The sequence below is a fragment of the Lineus longissimus genome, chromosome 18 (genome assembly GCF_910592395.1).
Source record: "Lineus longissimus chromosome 18, tnLinLong1.2, whole genome shotgun sequence".
Taxonomy (NCBI): Eukaryota; Metazoa; Nemertea; class Pilidiophora; order Heteronemertea; family Lineidae; genus Lineus; species Lineus longissimus.
In genome coordinates, this window is record NC_088325.1 from 13,932,501 (window position 1) to 13,950,294 (window position 17,794).

Consider the following 17,794-nt stretch of genomic DNA (forward strand, 5'->3'; position numbering starts at 1 on the left):
GAATAGCACTCCTACCGACAACTTCATGCTACAAAATTGAGTTTAAATTTTTTGCCTGTATTGAATGCTTACTGTGTTGTTTTTCTTTCAAGAACATGTTGAAGATGTTCGTGCTATCGTCCAGAGAGCTGTCAAGGACCTCAGCATTGAAAATTCACTGAAGTTTTACGAGGAAGTTTGGTTGAGTAAACTGTTTGAAATGCGGCAGCACGTCCAGACGAAGGTGATTGAGGCCAAACCCACAGAGGAGGACGGAGTGGTAAGTTTACTTGACCCTTTCGTTAGGAATCCTTGGCCTCGGAACAATAAGTCATAAGGTAGAAGTCAGCCTATCATCTTGAGCTCCGAGCATTGCTTGAAAGTTCCCTGTACATGCCCCATTTGAAAACTCCACCAAATTCTACTGATCCATAGACTTCATCATGCTCATGGACAACATTCCTTTGGGAGCTATTGTGATGCCTATTCCATCTCTTTTCAGCCTGACAACAAAAGTGAATCAGCCTCCGAGTCACAGCAGTCCCAACAACTTGGGCCAAGTCGCAACGCCCGTGCCACCAGTCGTGTGTCAAATCAGAGCGGGCATAGCCGTAACAGGCGGGCCAGTATCGCATCCCTGCCACCGTCCCTGGCCAACATGGAAATGGACACGACTGAGATCCATCTCCTCACCAACACGGACCCGATCTTTGATGAGCTAGAAAACCACCAGGTGTCTCTGCAGGCGATGCAGAGCAGCAGCGCTGCGGGATCGTTCCTCGACGAAGTCATGAAATGGCAGAAACGTCTGCAGACGATCGAGGCAGTCCTTGCCGTCTGGTTGGAAGTCCAAGAAAAGTGGGCAGAGCTTGAGGAGATTTATTCTGGCACTGACGTCAAGATGAGCCTGTCCCATGATGCAACAGTTTTCTCAGCCATCAATCGTGATTTTCGGCTGTTGATGAAAGCCACGGAGAAGAATCCGAATGTGCTGCAGTGCTGTTCAAGGAAAAGTAAGACTTGTTTTCTTTGCTTTTCATTCATGATACCAATGCTGGCTGAGGTTGGCGTTACTGGGCCTAAATCCTGACGTTTGAGTTGCATGTGTCTGTCCATTACATTTCTACCGATGTTGACTTTCCTATTCTCTTTGCAGACATCTTGGTTATCCTCGAGAAGATGAATAATCTACTGGAGCACTGTCGTCGATCGCTGCTCAATCATCTGGAGAGGAGGAGGCAGAAATTCCCAAGGTTTTACTTCCTGTCAATGGAGGATGTGTTACACATTGTCTGCAACGGTGAGTGAATGTTTTCCATATCGCTGTGGAATTTGGCTCTCCATATCACAGTGGAACGTGCCATCTTGCAGTGGAATTGAAAAAGTGAGCAATTCCTTCAGGTTTTACTTCCTGTCCATTGAAGATGTGTTGAAGAAGAGTTGCATTAGCCCTGTTGCATGAAAATGATTTGTATTTTTGTGAATTCCTTGCAGGGTATGACATCAACCAGGTCAACCTGTACATGAACAAGCTCCTGGAGAATGTTGGCTGTCTCATCTATGACAAATTGGAAGACTGCGAGACATGTAACTTCCAGATAACTGGAGTGCAGAGTGCCCTGGGAGAGAAGCTCTCGTTTATCGAGGTAAGGGTCGCATTCACTTGATACCCACAATGGTTATAAGGTCAACTTTCATCAAGAGATTCAGTTCTTATTCTCGTAGTCAATTGCATTGTTGTTTCAAACTAGAGCAGTGCATTTCCGTTCTTGCCTACCTGATTAACAAACTTCTTTTTCCAGCCTGTATTGTGTGAAGGCAACATTGAATCCTGGCTACCCCTCCTGCTTCAAGCCATGAAGACTTCCCTCCAGGTCCAGCTCAGCACAGCCATGGGTCTGGAGAAGCCTCGGCCCAAGACGCGTGAGATCCACAGCGCTGGAGCCAGGAGAGTCTCTGTCCCCTCCAGGGAGTCTCAGAGGGAAGGTTCCAAGCCAGGATCAAAACGTATGTACCTCAGGGCCTTGTTGCTCAATCAAAACAAACCTTGTCACTCATCTTGTCACGCCCCTTGACCTGTTTTCAGGTGGCTACTGTGCATGATCAGGGACCTGGGCTGTCTTTGATTCAGTGATGATAACGTCACTCATATACAATTGTGAATAGTTTTGGTGTTCTGTGAGATAGCAGAGACCCCTATCAGCGCTTTCATGTAACTTAATCTCACCTCGGAACTGACCTACTTACAGTTTAAGTACTCTTTTACTTCTAGCTGGAAGTCGTCAAGCTAGTCGACAGGAGCGTAAATCTCAGAACTCCCAGAAGTCAAAGAAAAGCAAGGAGTCTGCCTTGGAGCAAGCGCCAGCTCGCGAGGACAGGGAGTCAAAATCATGGACGCTTGATCACGTGACTGAGATCGTCTACCTGGTCACACAGATTCAGATGACACAGCAGGTTGAGCAGGCATTGGCGGACGTTGAAGGCGGGAATAAGGAGGCGATTCAGGTACGTCTGGGCCACGTTGTCCAAATGTGCTACTTGTCGCCATGTGATGTTTTGGGCATCAGGTCACAAAGAGAGAGAGACTTCAATATCTGTTTATATCTTTTTCAGTCAGCGATTGACAAGCTGAATGAGACCTTAAAGGCCACGGTGCTGATGTTGAAGGGTCTTGAAGGAGAGAAGGAAATGACCACCAGGAAGGAGAAAGCTGGCTCTAGGGCCACGAGCGAAGGTAGGTTTGTGGGCGATCTCACCCAAAAGTGTGGTCCTTCATCAAGGCGTCTGTCTTGTCTATTTGAGGCTTTCACATTCAAAACTGTGCCTGTTAAAGGAAAACAGACAAGAATATTTGAAAATTGGGCCATATCATTCTGTGATATACATCAATGAATCAACACTAATAGGATTGAACTTATTGTATGCACGGCAGAGATAACACAATTCACTTTGTAATTGCAACATCTTTTGATAATAATACAGTTAGTTGGCTGAAACTTCACTTTAACTTCAACATTACACGTGCAGCTGTGATCACCTGTGTCCACATAAGCATTTTATGCTGCGTATCATTGACCATACGGCTTAAGAATGGCTTCATGCATGATACGCAGCATTAAACACTTTCGTAGAAATAGGCCTCAAAACAAACTCTTTGTGAAAATCATTTCACGTCACTTTCCACGAAACTGAAATGAGCTTTATGCACCCTCACGTATCTCGTCTCACCTCACGTCTAGTCACATCACAAAAAGACCTCAGCCTATCAAAGGAGAAGAGCGAAACGATGTCAGAGAGTCAGTCGATCATGGGCCGGAGCCAGAAGACTGCATCAAACAAGGGCTCGATGTATGACCTCACATTGGATAATCAGCAGGCGACGATCCCTGAAGAGGGCTCCACTGATGCCGGTAAGTTATTGACAATGACGGCTTATTTCATAAAATGCCAGATTTACACCAAATAAGGTCACGTGATGGGTAGGACCAGAGAGATCTGATCAAGATCTTTCCAACGAATGGTCATGACAGTTGCTTTTGTCAGACATGAAGCTGTAGGCCAATTTCAATTGATATGTATCTGGCTGATTTGTAGACGCTTCCAGTGGTTTGGTCGTTTTTCAGTGCAAGATAATGCAAGCGTTTTCTATTTTCGAGAGTTTCTCCATTTTCAGCGGCAAATAATTTAAACGTTGCACCTTCTTTACACACACCGAGGTCTGGGGAGCAAACCCCCGGAGAGACGCAAGGTAACGCTTGCTAGAAAATGCTTTTCTAACCTTTCAGTTCAAGTCGCTTTGGTGGTTTAAGGTTGCTTGATAACTTATCAATAACACAGTTTCATTTCAGTGTCCATTTCTAGTTTTGTTATAAATTGTAGTTTCGTCACTGATGCTTTATCACAGGTTGTCCTTTCGTGAATGGTAGAATGAAATTTTGGAACGTTTTATGTTTGAGGCATATCCTGTTCCTTTTGACTCTGTCCCTGTCTTCAGAGCTCAAATCTATACTGTAGCGAGGTAGAGTTTGCAGAGTCAAAAGTTTGAAATGTTTTGAAAATGTGTCAAAATGCATTGTCTGGTTTCGTCCTGGAGTTTTCTCATCTTGTTATCATTGGTATTTTGACGCCATATTCTTCTCTTCGACAGCTCCTAATGAGCCAGCAACAGCCGAACCTCTCGACACCATGAACCTGACCGACATCCTCACCTCCATCGAAACGAAACAAGAAGAAGTCGAAGAAGCCGTCGATAATTCCGACGTGCGCCTGATGCTCTTCCCGAGTCAGATTCAGAAGATCAGTCATGTTATTTCCATATTGGCCCACCAGAGGGACCTGCTGTTACGGTTACAGGCTGCGGCAGAAGATAGTGACAACTTGGATGGCAGCTTTGATTGGCAGTCGCAGCTCAAGTATATCTTTGTGGAGGAGTCGAGGGACATTCTCATCAAGGTATGGTTTGTTGCCATTCTTTCAGACGGCCTCTGTAAGATGTAAATACCGTATTTTTCTGACTAAAGGGTGCACTCTACTAGACATGCTTCCCGAAATTGGTGGCTTGCATTGGAACTAACTTTTTCCCCCTTGTCCGTCATTGAAGGCATTCAAGTGTGTTGGTCAACCATGACTATCTCCTTTGTCCCTCCACCATAAGGCCTAGTTTCCCCTTATGACATCACTATTTCGGACACTCAGCGCCCCATTTCTGGAAAGGTGAAAGGCGCACCTTTGATTTCTCAGTTAAAATCCACAGATAAGGCGCACCGAACTATAGGGCGCACCCATTTTTCGAGAAGTTACCGTCATGACCGTCCGGTACTCAGCCATTACGGTAGTCAATGTGGAAGTACCGTTTTATGAGAGAACCACTGACTCTTTGGTAACGAGGCCTGAAGAATAAAACAAACAAATGACCAGATTAATGTAAGTCTTTGTAATTTTCAGTGCATGGACACAGAGTTTGAGTATGGCTTTGAGTACATGGGGAGCTGTGTCAGAGAGTCCATCAGCCGCATGTCGGAGGCTTCCAACCTCAGCCTCCTCCAGGCAGTCAAGAACTTCCAGGGTGGACTTTGTACTGGACCAGCAGTAAGTACTTTCTATGCTGTATCTTGAACTTTGTCGAGAGAGTTAAAGATATATTCAACTGTCCTTAGATTTTTTAGAATTTGACAAATTACTGATTCTCAAGGCAGATACTTCATGGTGTTGACTTCTGTTTTCAGGGCAGCCCAAAGCTGAACATGGTCCAAGACTTGAGCAGCGCCTTGGGTCAGCCCCTGTATCTATTCAACTGCTCCTTGGCAGTCGACAGCTTCATGCTACATGACATCTTCAAGGGTATGGCTCTGACAGGCTGCTGGGCCTGCTTCAATAACCTAAACCGCATCGAGCCAACTGTTCTCAGCGTCTTCGCACAACTCATGACGTCGGTGTTGGACGCCATGCGGGCGGGGAAGAACGCCGCAAACCTCATGACGGACGAAGTACAGCTGAATCCAAACGGGGCCATATTTGGAGTTTTGGATTCCGGGATCAAGGTCACGCCAAGCAATCCGGAGAATCTGCTTCTGTTCAAGTCCAGTTTGGCTTTGATTCCAAGTACTGTATTATCCCAGTTCAGGACGGTTTCCGTTGTCAAGCCGGACATCAACTTGATCGTAGAAGTGTTACTCTTGAGCCAAGGTTTCTTCAAGGCGCGTGAGCTGGCGCAGAAAGTCGTCGCAGCATACGACATCTGTAGAAAACTACTCGGGACGAATGCGCCAATTACGGAAGAGGTGAAGCTGGGGTCGGAATCGAATGAAGGAGCGCATGGTTGGAGCTTGCAGACGTTGCGTTACGCTGTTGCTGAGGCTGGTGCGGTTTTGGACGCCCTCTACAGCAAGAGGCTGGAACAAGAGGCTGCCGAGCAGCTGATGATCCTTGAGGGTGATGGCGAGGAGGAGGACTTGGAAGATCAGGGTCAGGATGAGAAGCATGAGAAGGAAGAACAAGAGAAAGAAGAGAAAGGTAGGTTGTTAAAAAATCGAACTCTTTGGCCAAATTAGTATAAAATGCACCTCAGCTTAGTGCAAATAAAAGCCACTGAGCTTTGAGATGGCATCCATAAAACTCCTTCGAAATGGACTGGTTCATGTTCTTTGAAGTCATTGAAAACAACTATAGTCATGAACTATTTTGAATTGTCTGATCATAAGAGTTTATAATTTCACCTCTGTTCATGCAGCAGGTCAAGGTAATGTCATTCACTCTCTCCCAAGGGACGAAGACTTTACGTCAGATTGTTTCTTCCAGGTCAGAGCGACGATATCCCTGAGAATATGATCAAGGATGAAGACGAAGCACTTGTTACGGCTCTCCGCAACACGTTCATGCCACGCCTTCAACAGCGCGACAGTTCCGTCTTCGGCACCCTCCTGAATGACCTTTGGCCCGATGTCGAGATCCCGTTACTCTTTGGCGGCGCCGATGATGAGACGTCGACTGGAGCGTCCGATAATCGCAAGGTCAAGGCTGTGGGTCAAAGTTCACAGTCGCAGAACAAGAGCAGAGATATGTCAATCAGAGGTACGTTGTTACAAAGTTTGTTTACAGACTTTTTCTGATCTTACCCAATTCACTTGGAGGCCCATTGTCTGTATAACAAAGTTTATCCTGTTTTCTGTTGATACTAGCCAACCTTATCCAACATTGTCCAAATGTCTGGTCCTATTATCTACCTAAGTGTTTGAAAAGTGTGAAATAAACTGATTTCAGATCATCTTTTTCTCATGTTATTCACCAAGACTAACAATGATTTGTTTCCTTCTAACATCTGCTGCATTGGCTATTTTCAAACCTGGTAAGTAAATTGGACCAAGGAATCTGCCTGTGGTCATGCATCTCGCCGACCTTGCTTATTGCCAAAACCGAGAATAACAAATGAAACATCGCCTGCTTACTTTGTGTTATTTCAGAATCCCTCGTTTCACCCAAACCCTACCACAACAAAGATCGTCGTTTTACCTTCGCCAAAGGCGCTTTCGAAGTCCCAAAAATAACCCGGTCCCAATCTATTGCAACCTCGCACTTTCTCATCAAATTCTTCACCCAGTCCTCCGGTTTCCTCCCAATGGGAAATTTCCTGTCTGCTCCGGTCCGAGGCCCTGGGACGACCACCCAGTTAGATTTCAGCTCCTTTCCTTTCCTCAACCGCAATCCAAAACCTTTCAATCGGTTTCAAGAAAATCGTGCTCTGTCCTATTTTAGAGAAAACCGCAATCAATCTCTACGTCCAAGTACTTCCTCTACAGAAAACCACGTTACATTCCGTGACAACCAAGATCTTAGAAGTTCTGAGTCCCGTCTTATAGAAACCCGTCCTCCTGTTTCAGAAACCTTCAATCTGAATACCCCTGTAGTTTCCCTCCCACTCGGCCCGGAGACGTTTGGTACACCACCTGAGGAGCAGCAGAAACAAGAACTAGAGAATATTGAGGATGCCATCGCCCTGGCAACGCACGACCTTGGACTTCTACCTGGCGCGGCATTCCAGTCTCGCGTGGCACAGCTTTCCCAGTTGAATGTCGCACATCAAACCGTGAGTATTCAATCCAATTTTCAAACTACCAACAGTAAGGGGACCTGTGTGTTGCAGACTTGCTGACTGATGAAGGATAGAGTGGAAAACTGGCCAAAGGACAGCACCCTGACCACAAAGCTCTGGGGCTCTGGTGAAACTCTCTAGGACAGCTGGCGTCGTTACCCAAATCTGGCAGACTGTCTGGCGTGTGTCTCAAAAACTCCGAATCCAGAAGAAGAGAACCTGTCAACTACACCCTGAAAGCTAAAAGCAAAAGGCTGTATGTCATATTGTTGTCCACACTTGTCTTTTCAGATCCTGGTTGTCGGTCCACCAGCATGTGGCAAAAGTGAAGCGATCAAGACCTTTGCGTTTGCAGAGCGTGAGCGAGGGAAGATGATCAGCGTTCAGAGTGTATTCACCAAGGCTGTCGAATCCAAGGAGCTGTTCGGATTTATGGACTCATCAAAGTAAGTTGAAGTGTCCAGATAGAACAGGGAACATGACGCCTATTGCCAATATGTCTTTGAGTTTACTATTTCAAACTAATACTGTAATACTTCATGGCGAAAGAAACCAACAGAAGTCCTGGAACTGTAGTTATTTGACAACCTACTCACACTATCTCGTTTTCCAGAGAATGGAAGGATGGTCTACTCCCCATGCTTGTCCGTAAATTCTGCGTCCAGCCGGCCACGAATAACTTTGCCTTCAACGCGAAGCCTTCCATGAGGATCATCCAGCTGGATGGTCAGGCTGACCCAGGTCAGATGGAGATACTTGAGTCAGTCCTGGCATCGCCTGGTGCCGTTGTGTTTGGGAACAACGAAAGGTTGGCAGTTGGAGAGACCTTACGCTTCATTTGGGAGGTGAGAACACTTTGTTTGAGTACCAATCCCTGAGATCTTTATCAGGGCTACGCACTGCCTGGTCTTTAGAAAGGCAGTAAGGTGGTCCATTTCTCATCAGCATCTTGTGGCCTGATCTGATTGCAGTGAGAGTATGCCAATCAGCAGATGTGGCTGGGTGCAGCCTTAGTGTTCCTAAGTTTGAGGCTGATGTCTGTGTCCTCTCCTTCAAATATCATGTTCTGACACTCTCTACCAGGTGTTGCTGTTGGTCTTCACACAGCTAATCAAGTCCCCCCACAACATTATTGCCCCTTCTTCAACCAGTCATCTCCATTTCGGTTACAGACTGACTCGATAGCTGATATGAGTCCCTCCCTGATGGCCAGTGCAGGCGTCCTCTTTATGGACCACACAGACGTCGGCTGGGGCATCATGTTCACACAATGGCTGGAAAACCGCCCGGAACAGGACTCGGACATTGTGAACAAACTCAGCGAGATCTACATCAACACCGTCCTAGACTACCTGACTCAATGTACCAAACCACCAATGCTGGGTGGGGCTCCTAAAGGGCTGCCACAGTATAAGAGGGTCATACAACATTCGGAGATCAACATCATTGCGACATTTTGCACTTTATTTGAGGTGAGTCAAGCACATAGATTGGAGTACTTTAAAGCACTTTGAGCGAGAGCATTGCAAAAATCACTCCTGATAAAACCCAGATTTGTTGCACTCATTGACCTGGAAAACTCTACCATAGATTATACAGCCATTGTAGAATGATATATCTACTTTTTAAAGCTTCCCTGAACTGTTCTTTTCAGGCCCTAGTCCAACCTTTCAATGACCTCTCAGTCGAAGAATACGAGCGGTACTTCGGCTTTGCCATTGTGTGGGCGTTCGCCGGGACCCTCGAGGTCGACTGCCGTGACTCATTCAGCAGCTGGTGGAGGCAGACGTTCGAGGAGTATGTCGAGTTCCCACCAGATGGCACTGTGTTTGACTACATGATCGATCCAGATAGCAAGGAGTTTGTCCGATGGGCTGATACCGTACCAGCGTACACAGCTCCAGTACATGAGGGGATTCCCTATGATGCGTTTGTGCATACTGTGGATACCGAGGTAGGTATTACTTTCGTCCATGGGCACGGAGAGCGGTGCATTTGTCAAAGATTGGCATTGTGGCCAATAGTGTCCTGTCATGTAAATGAAGGTACAAGATTCTTCAAAATTGTCTCAGTTGATGTAACGTCATATTTTTAAAACTTTCACTGAATCAAACCTTTCTCCCAGCAAATCTCCTACCTTCTCGGCCTCCTGAGTGACTACTGCAAACCGGTCATGATCGTCGGAGAGCGTGGCTGCGGAAAGTCCTCCATCGTGATCGACCGCATCAAAACCGTCTGCTCCGGAGAAGTTGCTGAAGTCCTCGCTTTATCCATCAACACCAACCGGTTCACAACTGCGCGGTTGCTGTACCAGAGACTTGATGAGCGGTTGGAATGGAAACACGGAAGGACGTACGTCCCAAAAGGCAACAAGAGGTTGATGTGTTTGGTCGACGACCTCAATCTTGCTAAGGTACGGATTTTGTAGCATAAAGTTTCATCAAGTACTTGGTCTGACCTCATTTTGCCTTGTAAATCAGCTTGCTAATTTTTTCTTTCATACCAAACTGAATCCTTCCCTTTTGATTTCAGACTGACGAGCATGGTAACCAAACTGCTGTGGAACTAGTCCGTCAGCACATCGATGACGGCGGCTTCTACAGCCCACACAACCATTCATGGCGATATGTCAAGAATGTCTGCTACGTGACGACCATCAACCCTCAAGCGACGGCAAGCATACCAAAAATGAGCCCAAGACTTCTGAGACATTTTGCAATACTGCATTGTCCTTTCCCAAGGTATGTGGATTCCCAGTTTGTTTCCCTGCAGTTGAAGTCTCCGGTCATTCTCATTCTCCCAAAGCAGACGACACCAATGACACAAATTTGCGCAAAAATTAAGATACCAGTTGAAAAATATTTGAAGAAAAGTTGATCGGAATTCATCAGAGTTCATCAGAGCGGCTGGTGTAGCCCATCGTATTCTATCCTGGTAACAAAACGGCTGGATTTGGGTCTGAGACAATTGTCTTCTTTTCAGTGGCAACGAGTTGAACTCGATCTACTCTACGCTGGCTCACACCCACTTCATTCCTCCAGAGACGTCTGCAGTTCATCTCACTAACATGCCTGGTCTTCAGATTGGACTTCATGACGACAAACTCAAGGTAAGTTACTTCATTGTTTACTGTTCCATGTGCTTGCTCAAGGTACATATCCCCATCTGTTTGACCCAGTGTATGAGATTCGGTGTGCCAGTAGCATTTCCATTTACAAGTGGACCTTGACACAGGAGTTTCATCCTGATCAAAGAGTACAAGTGTCTTCATAACCTTGTGATACCCTCTCAATTCATTCCTTTATAATTATCAACCTAGGGTCATAACGTCGTCCGTGATGAAGAAGATGCGTTGAAGACTCTGCTGACGACCTTGGTCAAGGTCACTGTGGAGCTGCAGGACAGGCTGCGCACTATGTACCTCCCCATAGCTCAGAGGGTGCACTATGTTTTCAACATGAAGACACTATCGACGATCTTCAGGTAACTTTTGAAACAAATCATATGTTCTCTTGTTTGACTGCTGCTTTTACTGCCGAAGTTTAACTCTTACAAATTTGTCCAAAGCCCCGAGATGAGACCCTGCCTATCGGTTCCCTGGGTATCCAGATCCACCTGCTGAGACTGTTTCAGCATGTTTTAATCTGAGTATTAAGTGATCGTTTCCATTCCAGGAACCTTTGTCTGTCCCTACGTCCTGGCTGTAAGCGCCTCTCCCTGATGCAGCTGTGGCAGAACGAATGCTTCTGGGCATACGGTGCTCGCATGATCAACGAAGTTGACAGCCAGAGGTACAACACAGCATTCAGGCGCGCGGTCAAGAAGGAGCTCACCAGTGATGAAAATGTAAGATGTCGCTGAATTCTTCCTAAACTCAATTAAAGAAGGCAAGATCATCATGTGACACCAACTGTTTGATCAGTGGGCTCGGGTTGAAAGTTCTACAGTTAAGAAAGTTAAAGTTTTATCCTCATGGCTTGTTTTATTTTCATTTCAGGTCTCTCTTATCCTGAATGAAGGTATGCCAGTCTTCAGCAGCATAAAACAGGAGGATTCCGGCATCGTGACTGCAGGGAACTGGCGTTTGAATCTCGATGATCAAGAGAACAAGACCGACCTGTATAAACCGGTCAAGAACATCCACGAGATGCGGGCGCTGATTACTGAGGCTGTTGAGGAGTACAACAAGGGCATGCCAAAGATCAAGCTGTCACTGTACAAGGTAAGATTTGAAGCAGCAGTAGGAGCTTCTCTGGGCTGGGGAGAAACTGCTGGGCAACAATGCATCTGTGGCAAATTTCTAGAAACAAATATGGCTGGTTCTTAAAGATAAAGTCTTCATCAGTTGATTGATTTCGTCCCACTTTCAGAGTACCATCGAATATGTCTGCCGTCTCTCCCGAGTCATCAGCTCACCACACGAAGTCGCTCATTCCATTCTCGTCGCCGAGGGCTGCCCAGGGAGAACGTCCGTCATCGTCAAACTCGCCGCTCACCTCTGCGGCTTCACGATCTTTCAAATCCACCCGAGTGCGATCGCACAGTCGCATGAGTATAAGATCGATCACTTCAAGAATGACTTGGTGCAGGCGTACAGCAAGGCTGGGGTCAAGGTAGGGAAAGTCGACAAATCTTAAATCGCTTTGAGAGAAGTTGGTCATTCATTTAGTAAATAGGAATGTTGACAAAAGCACCAACTGGTGATACAGTTTCTGTTGCAATTGATTGTATTTTGGGCTGAATGGTACGTTTCTGAAAATCTTCTGTTTCCAGGGTGACAAAATCCTGTTCCTCATCCACAAAGAAGAGATGCTCGATGCAGATTTTCTTGTTTTCATCCAAGAGTTCATCGTGACGGGAAGTTCCATCAGTCACTTGTTTTCGTTTGAGGAGCAGACGACGATAATCAACTCGATCAGGACTGAGGTCACACAAGCTGGGTTGACCTATACGAGGGAGGTCGCGTGGGATTTCTTCCTGAAGTAAGTGATTTTGCAGTGTTTTTAAGAAATCCGCGCATTACGTTATTTTTTTCCAAAAAAGAGGTAAAAAAAGTTCAAACTCGAAAGAAAAATTTTTGAAAAAAATTTTTGAAATTTTTGAAAAAAGTCGAGAATTTCCAAAAATTTTGAAATTCTCGACTTTCTTTTTCAAAAATTTTCAAAATATTTTTTTCTAAAATTTTTTCTTCTTCAATTGTTTGTATATTAACTGCCTCTGTAAACTTGTATGACAGAATGATGTGGCCAATTTTGGCGCAAAAATGGTCATTGTGGCTCTACTTCATGATATCTAATCTCGTCTGCTTTGTTTTCAGTACTGTACGGAATAACTTCCGTATCTGTTTCATCGCAACCGACAGCAGCTCCCACCTCCAGAAACATTGCCGTCTCTACCCGCAGTTCACGCAGAACATGAACTTCATCTGGATGCCTCACTGGTCCAAGTCAGAGCTCATCGACAACGCCCTCTACCACTTACTCGACGTTGACTGGATGAAACCGGTCCAGCGCGAGAACATCGCACACATGTTGGCCACGATGCACATCGTACTCCGACAGCAGGACGGACAGGAAACCACGTCTGGGGAGTACAATCACGTCACAAACACGTCCTATGAGAAGTTTGTAGAGAGGTACGGATTTGGATAGAAGTCAGATAGAAATACAAGGAATTGAGCCAAGTTCTAATCCTTCACCTCAAACATTTGGCTGATAATTTTGTGTTCTATTTCAGATTCATCTCCCTCGCCAACGCTCGCCACGCAGACATCCATCATCACCATGCCATAGCAAAGAGCGCCCTCGCGCAGATACAGCGGGAAAACATGCTGGCGACGCGGCTTAGGAAACAGCTAGAGCATGAGAAGATGGTACTAGAGGAGAGGAAAGCAGTAAGTTCAGATCTCGGGAGTTTTTGAGAAAATTTTAGAAAGAGTATGATTTACCCCAAAATACAATCAGTCATTACACAAATGCACCATAAGGGGGTTCTATTCTAATTGAGAGCTTTCCAATGAATGGTCATGTTTGTAACTTTGATAATTTCAAACTTTCATAGTGTGAGGGAGCAAATTATTCAAAGATTCCTTCTTCATTCCAGGGGACCGTTCGTATTCTTGCCCAGATTGGTCAAGACACAGCCATCACGGAACAACAAGTCAAGATTGTCCGCGTCCAACAGGACAAGATCAAGCGTCTCAAGAAACTCCTACCAGAGTACCAAGTTTCCCACGAGAGGGCGGTATATAAATCTATCGCTATCGTCATGGATACTAAGAAGATTATTACCTCCATCGACCCGGAGAGTTTGCAAGAGTTGCGCAGCATGTCGAAGCCGATAATTGATATCGAGGATCTTATGGCTGCTATTATTATCGTCTGTAAGTCTTTCCTTTTGATAATTTTTTGGTACAAATTTCATTGGAGTGCAGTCTGTGTATCTCAGATGACATGCGGCCCACATGTCTCAGTCAAGTTTTTACGGTGGCTGGGCAAGGACATGGAGAAAAAACAAAATTCTGGACCGAATGACTTATGAAAACGAAGAAAAAAAAAATTCTCCCAAAAAAAATTTTCTGGCATATCTGTCATATTTCACTTACAAAAACAAAAAACGAAGAAAAAATTTTTTCCTAGAAAATATTTTTTTCTTGCATTTTGCATTTTTGGGTAAAAAGTCTCCCCCAGATAATCAAAATGACAAAAAAATTTGGGGGAAATTTTTTTTTCTCGTTTTTCGAAAGTTGGCCCCCCTGACTTAAAAAGTCGTCCTGCCATAATTTTTTTTTCGATTTCCTTTCCCAGCCACCACACGTTTTTATATTGCCCCAGCAAAAAAGTTCAAACTTTTTCAAAAAATGATGAAATAGAAAAATTTAACAAAACTTTCCTCTTTTGCTTTCCAGTGAAATCCCCCTCCTCTGATTTAACGTGGCAAAAGGGTGCTAAACGACAAATGGCCAATCTCGAGCGATTCACCGAAGAACTTCTGACATTCGACGACAATCAGATGCCAGAATCCACTCTCCAGTTGGTGGAGTCATATTTGAAGAAGCCATCATTCGATCCCGACACCCTCGAACGAAAGACCAGTAACTCTGCGTGTGGTTCGTTGTCGCGATGGGTGAAGGGCGTGGCGCGTTATCATCGTATGATGATCAGCAAGGTGAAACCTCTTCATGCCAAGGTCGAGCAGACGACACAAGCTGTTGACAACGCTGAGCACAAGATGAGCAGTCTTGCGAACAAGAGAAAGGTTTGTTTATTTATTTTCATCATCATTTAGGCATTTTGGCCCAGAAATGCCATGCTTATTGGCGATTCACAGTTTGGCCTTCAGTCCTTTGACAGTGGAGTAACCTGCTACAAATTCCTTTTTAGCTCACCTCTTAGCAGAGGTGAGCTTATCCCATACCGTGGCGTCCGTCGTCCGTCGTCGTCGTCGTCGTCGTCGTCGTCCGTCGTCCGTTAGCAGGGCACGTTTCGTAACTGTTAGAGCTATTGAGTTGAAACTTGGTACACATGTACCCTTATGTAATGACACCTTAGAGACCAAGTTTCGGTCCGATTCGTTTCATGGTTTGGCCACCAGGGGGCCAAACGTTAAAAGTGAAAATATGCAATATCTCCCTTAATAGTAGTCGGGAAATTTTGAAAAAAATATGGTAGGTACTTCTAGCAAAGGTGCATCATATATCCTCCGGGTTTTTGATTTGACCTCCTTTTCAAGGTCACAGAGGTCAAATGGTGTAAATTGGCCGTTAGGATGTAACGATGGCACGTTTCTAAACTGCAATGACTATTGACACCAAATTTGGTACACATTTACCCCTTAGTCAGGTGATCTCAGGGACCGAAGTTTGGTCCAATATGATTCACCACTTGACCACCAGGGGGCAAAATCCAAAAACCTTAAAAATGTAATTATTCCTTAACTTCTTGCCCGATTGCCACCAATTTGATATCATGGGTACATCTAACCACCATACAGTATATGTCACACAGGTTTTTAATTTGACCTTCTTGTCAAGGTCACAGTGGTCAAATGGCGTAAATTGGCCGTCAGGCCGTAATTATGGCACGTTTCTTAACTGCAATGACTATTGATCACAAATTAAGTACACATGTACCCCTTGGTCAGGTGATCTCAGGTACTGAAGTTTGGTGCGATCTGATTTGCCGTTTGGCCTCCAGGGAGGGGGCCAAATCCTAAATTCTTCAAAATGCCATTATTCCTAGTAATGACTTGCCCGATTGGCACCAATTTTATATCATAGGTACATCTAATTCTAACAACCATTCAATGTGTCCCCCGGGTCTTCTTTGATTTGACCTACTTTTCAAGGTCACAGAGGTCGAATGTACTGTAAATTTTCCATTTTGGGGAAATTGTAATTGCTTGGACCTACATCAAACCTAACACTACATGACACAATACCATGCTCTTTATCCATCTTTCCTCCACATGAGGTGAGCACAATGGCCCTGGCCATTTCATTTTCATGTTATATTTCCTTCTTCAGACTCTTGAAGTGCGTCTCGCTGATCTTGCAAAGGGATTTGAGGAAGCGACCATCGATAAAAACGATCAGGAAGATAAAACTATCAAGATGGACAGGATGTTGAAGACGTCTGCTCGACTCAAAAAGGTAAACATTGTCCTCATACTTCCATATTGAAGACGTCTGCTCGACTCAAAAAGGTAAACATTGTCCTCATACTTCCATATTGAAGACGTCTGCTCGACTCAAAAAGGTAAACACTGTCCTCATACTTCCATGTTGAAGACGTCTGCTCGACTCAAAAAGGTAAACATTGTCCTCATACTTCCATATTGAAGACGTCTGCTCGACTCAAAAAGGTAAACATTGTCCTCATACTTCCATATTGAAGACGTCTGCTCGACTCAAAAAGGTAAACATTGTCCTCATACTTCCATAATGAAGACGTCTGCTCGACTCAAAAAGGTAAACACTGTCCTCATACTTCCATATTGAAGACGTCTGCTCGACTCAAAAAAGTAAACATTGTCCTCATACTTCCATATTGAAGACGTCTGCTATTTAGATTCTGTTGATGTAACATGCGTTTCATTGTTTTATTCTCCTCTTCCTAGATCATCAAAGGAGAACATAAGAAGTTCCAACAGATCTTCCGATCTCTCGCCAAACGTGAACAGTGCATCCCAGGCGCCACGGCAATGGCGGCCGGCTTCCTGACGTACCTCGGACCGTACCACTACACGTTCCGCCGCATCATGCTGACTGTTCATTGGCCGCGTTGTCTGATTGAGCGTGGAATCCCGCTCGTTATCGACAGTATCAGCCCACACAGAGGTGAGTGGTCAAACATCCTTTCAGAGTCAAATTGTTTCTTCTCAATTTAAGAAAAATGTGTTCTCTAACTTCGTATTTGATTTGTAGGTCGAGTAATTGAATGGTCCCTCGACGAACCCCGAGCGACTACAACCGGTGAACCGTTAGATTCGGAGACATTCTTTGGTAGCGAAACCGACGTTGAGGAGGAGGATGAGGAGAATGAGGCGGAGTCGGTGAAGTCTGTTTCAGGCAAGAATGACGAGACTGGAGAAGAGGAAGCAGTGGAGGCTGAGAAGGTTAGTGTATTGATGAGGTGTCCAGTTGGTGCCACTTATGGCCATTTATTGTCTTCTTTGTGGCAAAATTTGTGTAATGCCAATGAATGGTGATGTTGGGCTCTTGACTTTACACACTAGAGAGGCTAGTTGTTCTTATTCAGATTTTGATTTTGATCTCTTCAGGTTGAGGAAGAACAAGGCTCAGGTAATGGAGAAAACTTGGAACAAGATGGCAACCAGCAGGAACAAGCTGCTGAAGACACGGAAGAAAAGGAACCTGTGTCGCCGAAAGGATCATCGCCAAACCCCTCCGGTGGGAAACCCGACTCACCAGCCAATCAGAAGGAAAAGAAGAAAGCCTCTCCCACAGAGCTGGAGAAAATCGCGGAGGAAACGGAACCGTCTGAGTATGCGGAGAGTAATATGTCGTTGCCGATGTTGACGGTGGAGGAATATAACCAGTATGTGCGGAGTCTGATCATGCTCATCGTCGGGGAGCTGAAACTGTACGAGTGGCTGAAGAATGGTAAGTGAATCTGTCCTGTAACTCATCATCATTATCATCTGCATGCAGCAGACGATCTTACGACTTTTGCTGCCATCTGAGCATAGCTAAGGTAACTATCTATC

General features: G+C 45.2%; 1 protein-coding gene across 7 annotated transcripts in view; it reads left to right on the forward strand.

The window, feature by feature from the left end:
• Positions 1-17,794, forward strand: part of LOC135502065 (uncharacterized) — a 49,100-nt gene that overhangs the window by 16,929 nt on the left and 14,377 nt on the right. For 6 of the 7 annotated variants that reach the window (XM_064794552.1, XM_064794550.1, XM_064794555.1 and 3 more), the window contains 34 exons: positions 93-259; positions 482-992; positions 1,136-1,279; positions 1,474-1,625; positions 1,782-1,986; positions 2,252-2,484; positions 2,593-2,713; positions 3,219-3,389; positions 3,653-3,727; positions 4,127-4,431; positions 4,924-5,067; positions 5,205-5,991; positions 6,277-6,549; positions 7,356-7,561; positions 7,859-8,013; positions 8,181-8,412; positions 8,740-9,039; positions 9,222-9,521; positions 9,693-9,980; positions 10,100-10,308; positions 10,550-10,676; positions 10,887-11,050; positions 11,242-11,413; positions 11,565-11,789; positions 11,938-12,180; positions 12,341-12,549; positions 12,885-13,202; positions 13,304-13,460; positions 13,670-13,949; positions 14,475-14,824; positions 16,092-16,217; positions 16,685-16,904; positions 16,992-17,182; positions 17,348-17,690. In XM_064794552.1, coding sequence (XP_064650622.1) covers positions 93-259; positions 482-992; positions 1,136-1,279; positions 1,474-1,625; positions 1,782-1,986; positions 2,252-2,484; positions 2,593-2,713; positions 3,219-3,389; positions 3,653-3,727; positions 4,127-4,431; positions 4,924-5,067; positions 5,205-5,991; positions 6,277-6,549; positions 7,356-7,561; positions 7,859-8,013; positions 8,181-8,412; positions 8,740-9,039; positions 9,222-9,521; positions 9,693-9,980; positions 10,100-10,308; positions 10,550-10,676; positions 10,887-11,050; positions 11,242-11,413; positions 11,565-11,789; positions 11,938-12,180; positions 12,341-12,549; positions 12,885-13,202; positions 13,304-13,460; positions 13,670-13,949; positions 14,475-14,824; positions 16,092-16,217; positions 16,685-16,904; positions 16,992-17,182; positions 17,348-17,690 — 8,103 coding nt within the window. The remainder of the gene's footprint in view (positions 1-92; positions 260-481; positions 993-1,135; positions 1,280-1,473; positions 1,626-1,781; positions 1,987-2,251; positions 2,485-2,592; positions 2,714-3,218; positions 3,390-3,652; positions 3,728-4,126; positions 4,432-4,923; positions 5,068-5,204; positions 5,992-6,276; positions 6,550-7,355; positions 7,562-7,858; positions 8,014-8,180; positions 8,413-8,739; positions 9,040-9,221; positions 9,522-9,692; positions 9,981-10,099; positions 10,309-10,549; positions 10,677-10,886; positions 11,051-11,241; positions 11,414-11,564; positions 11,790-11,937; positions 12,181-12,340; positions 12,550-12,884; positions 13,203-13,303; positions 13,461-13,669; positions 13,950-14,474; positions 14,825-16,091; positions 16,218-16,684; positions 16,905-16,991; positions 17,183-17,347; positions 17,691-17,794) is intronic. The other variant, XM_064794556.1, reaches the window with a different exon arrangement.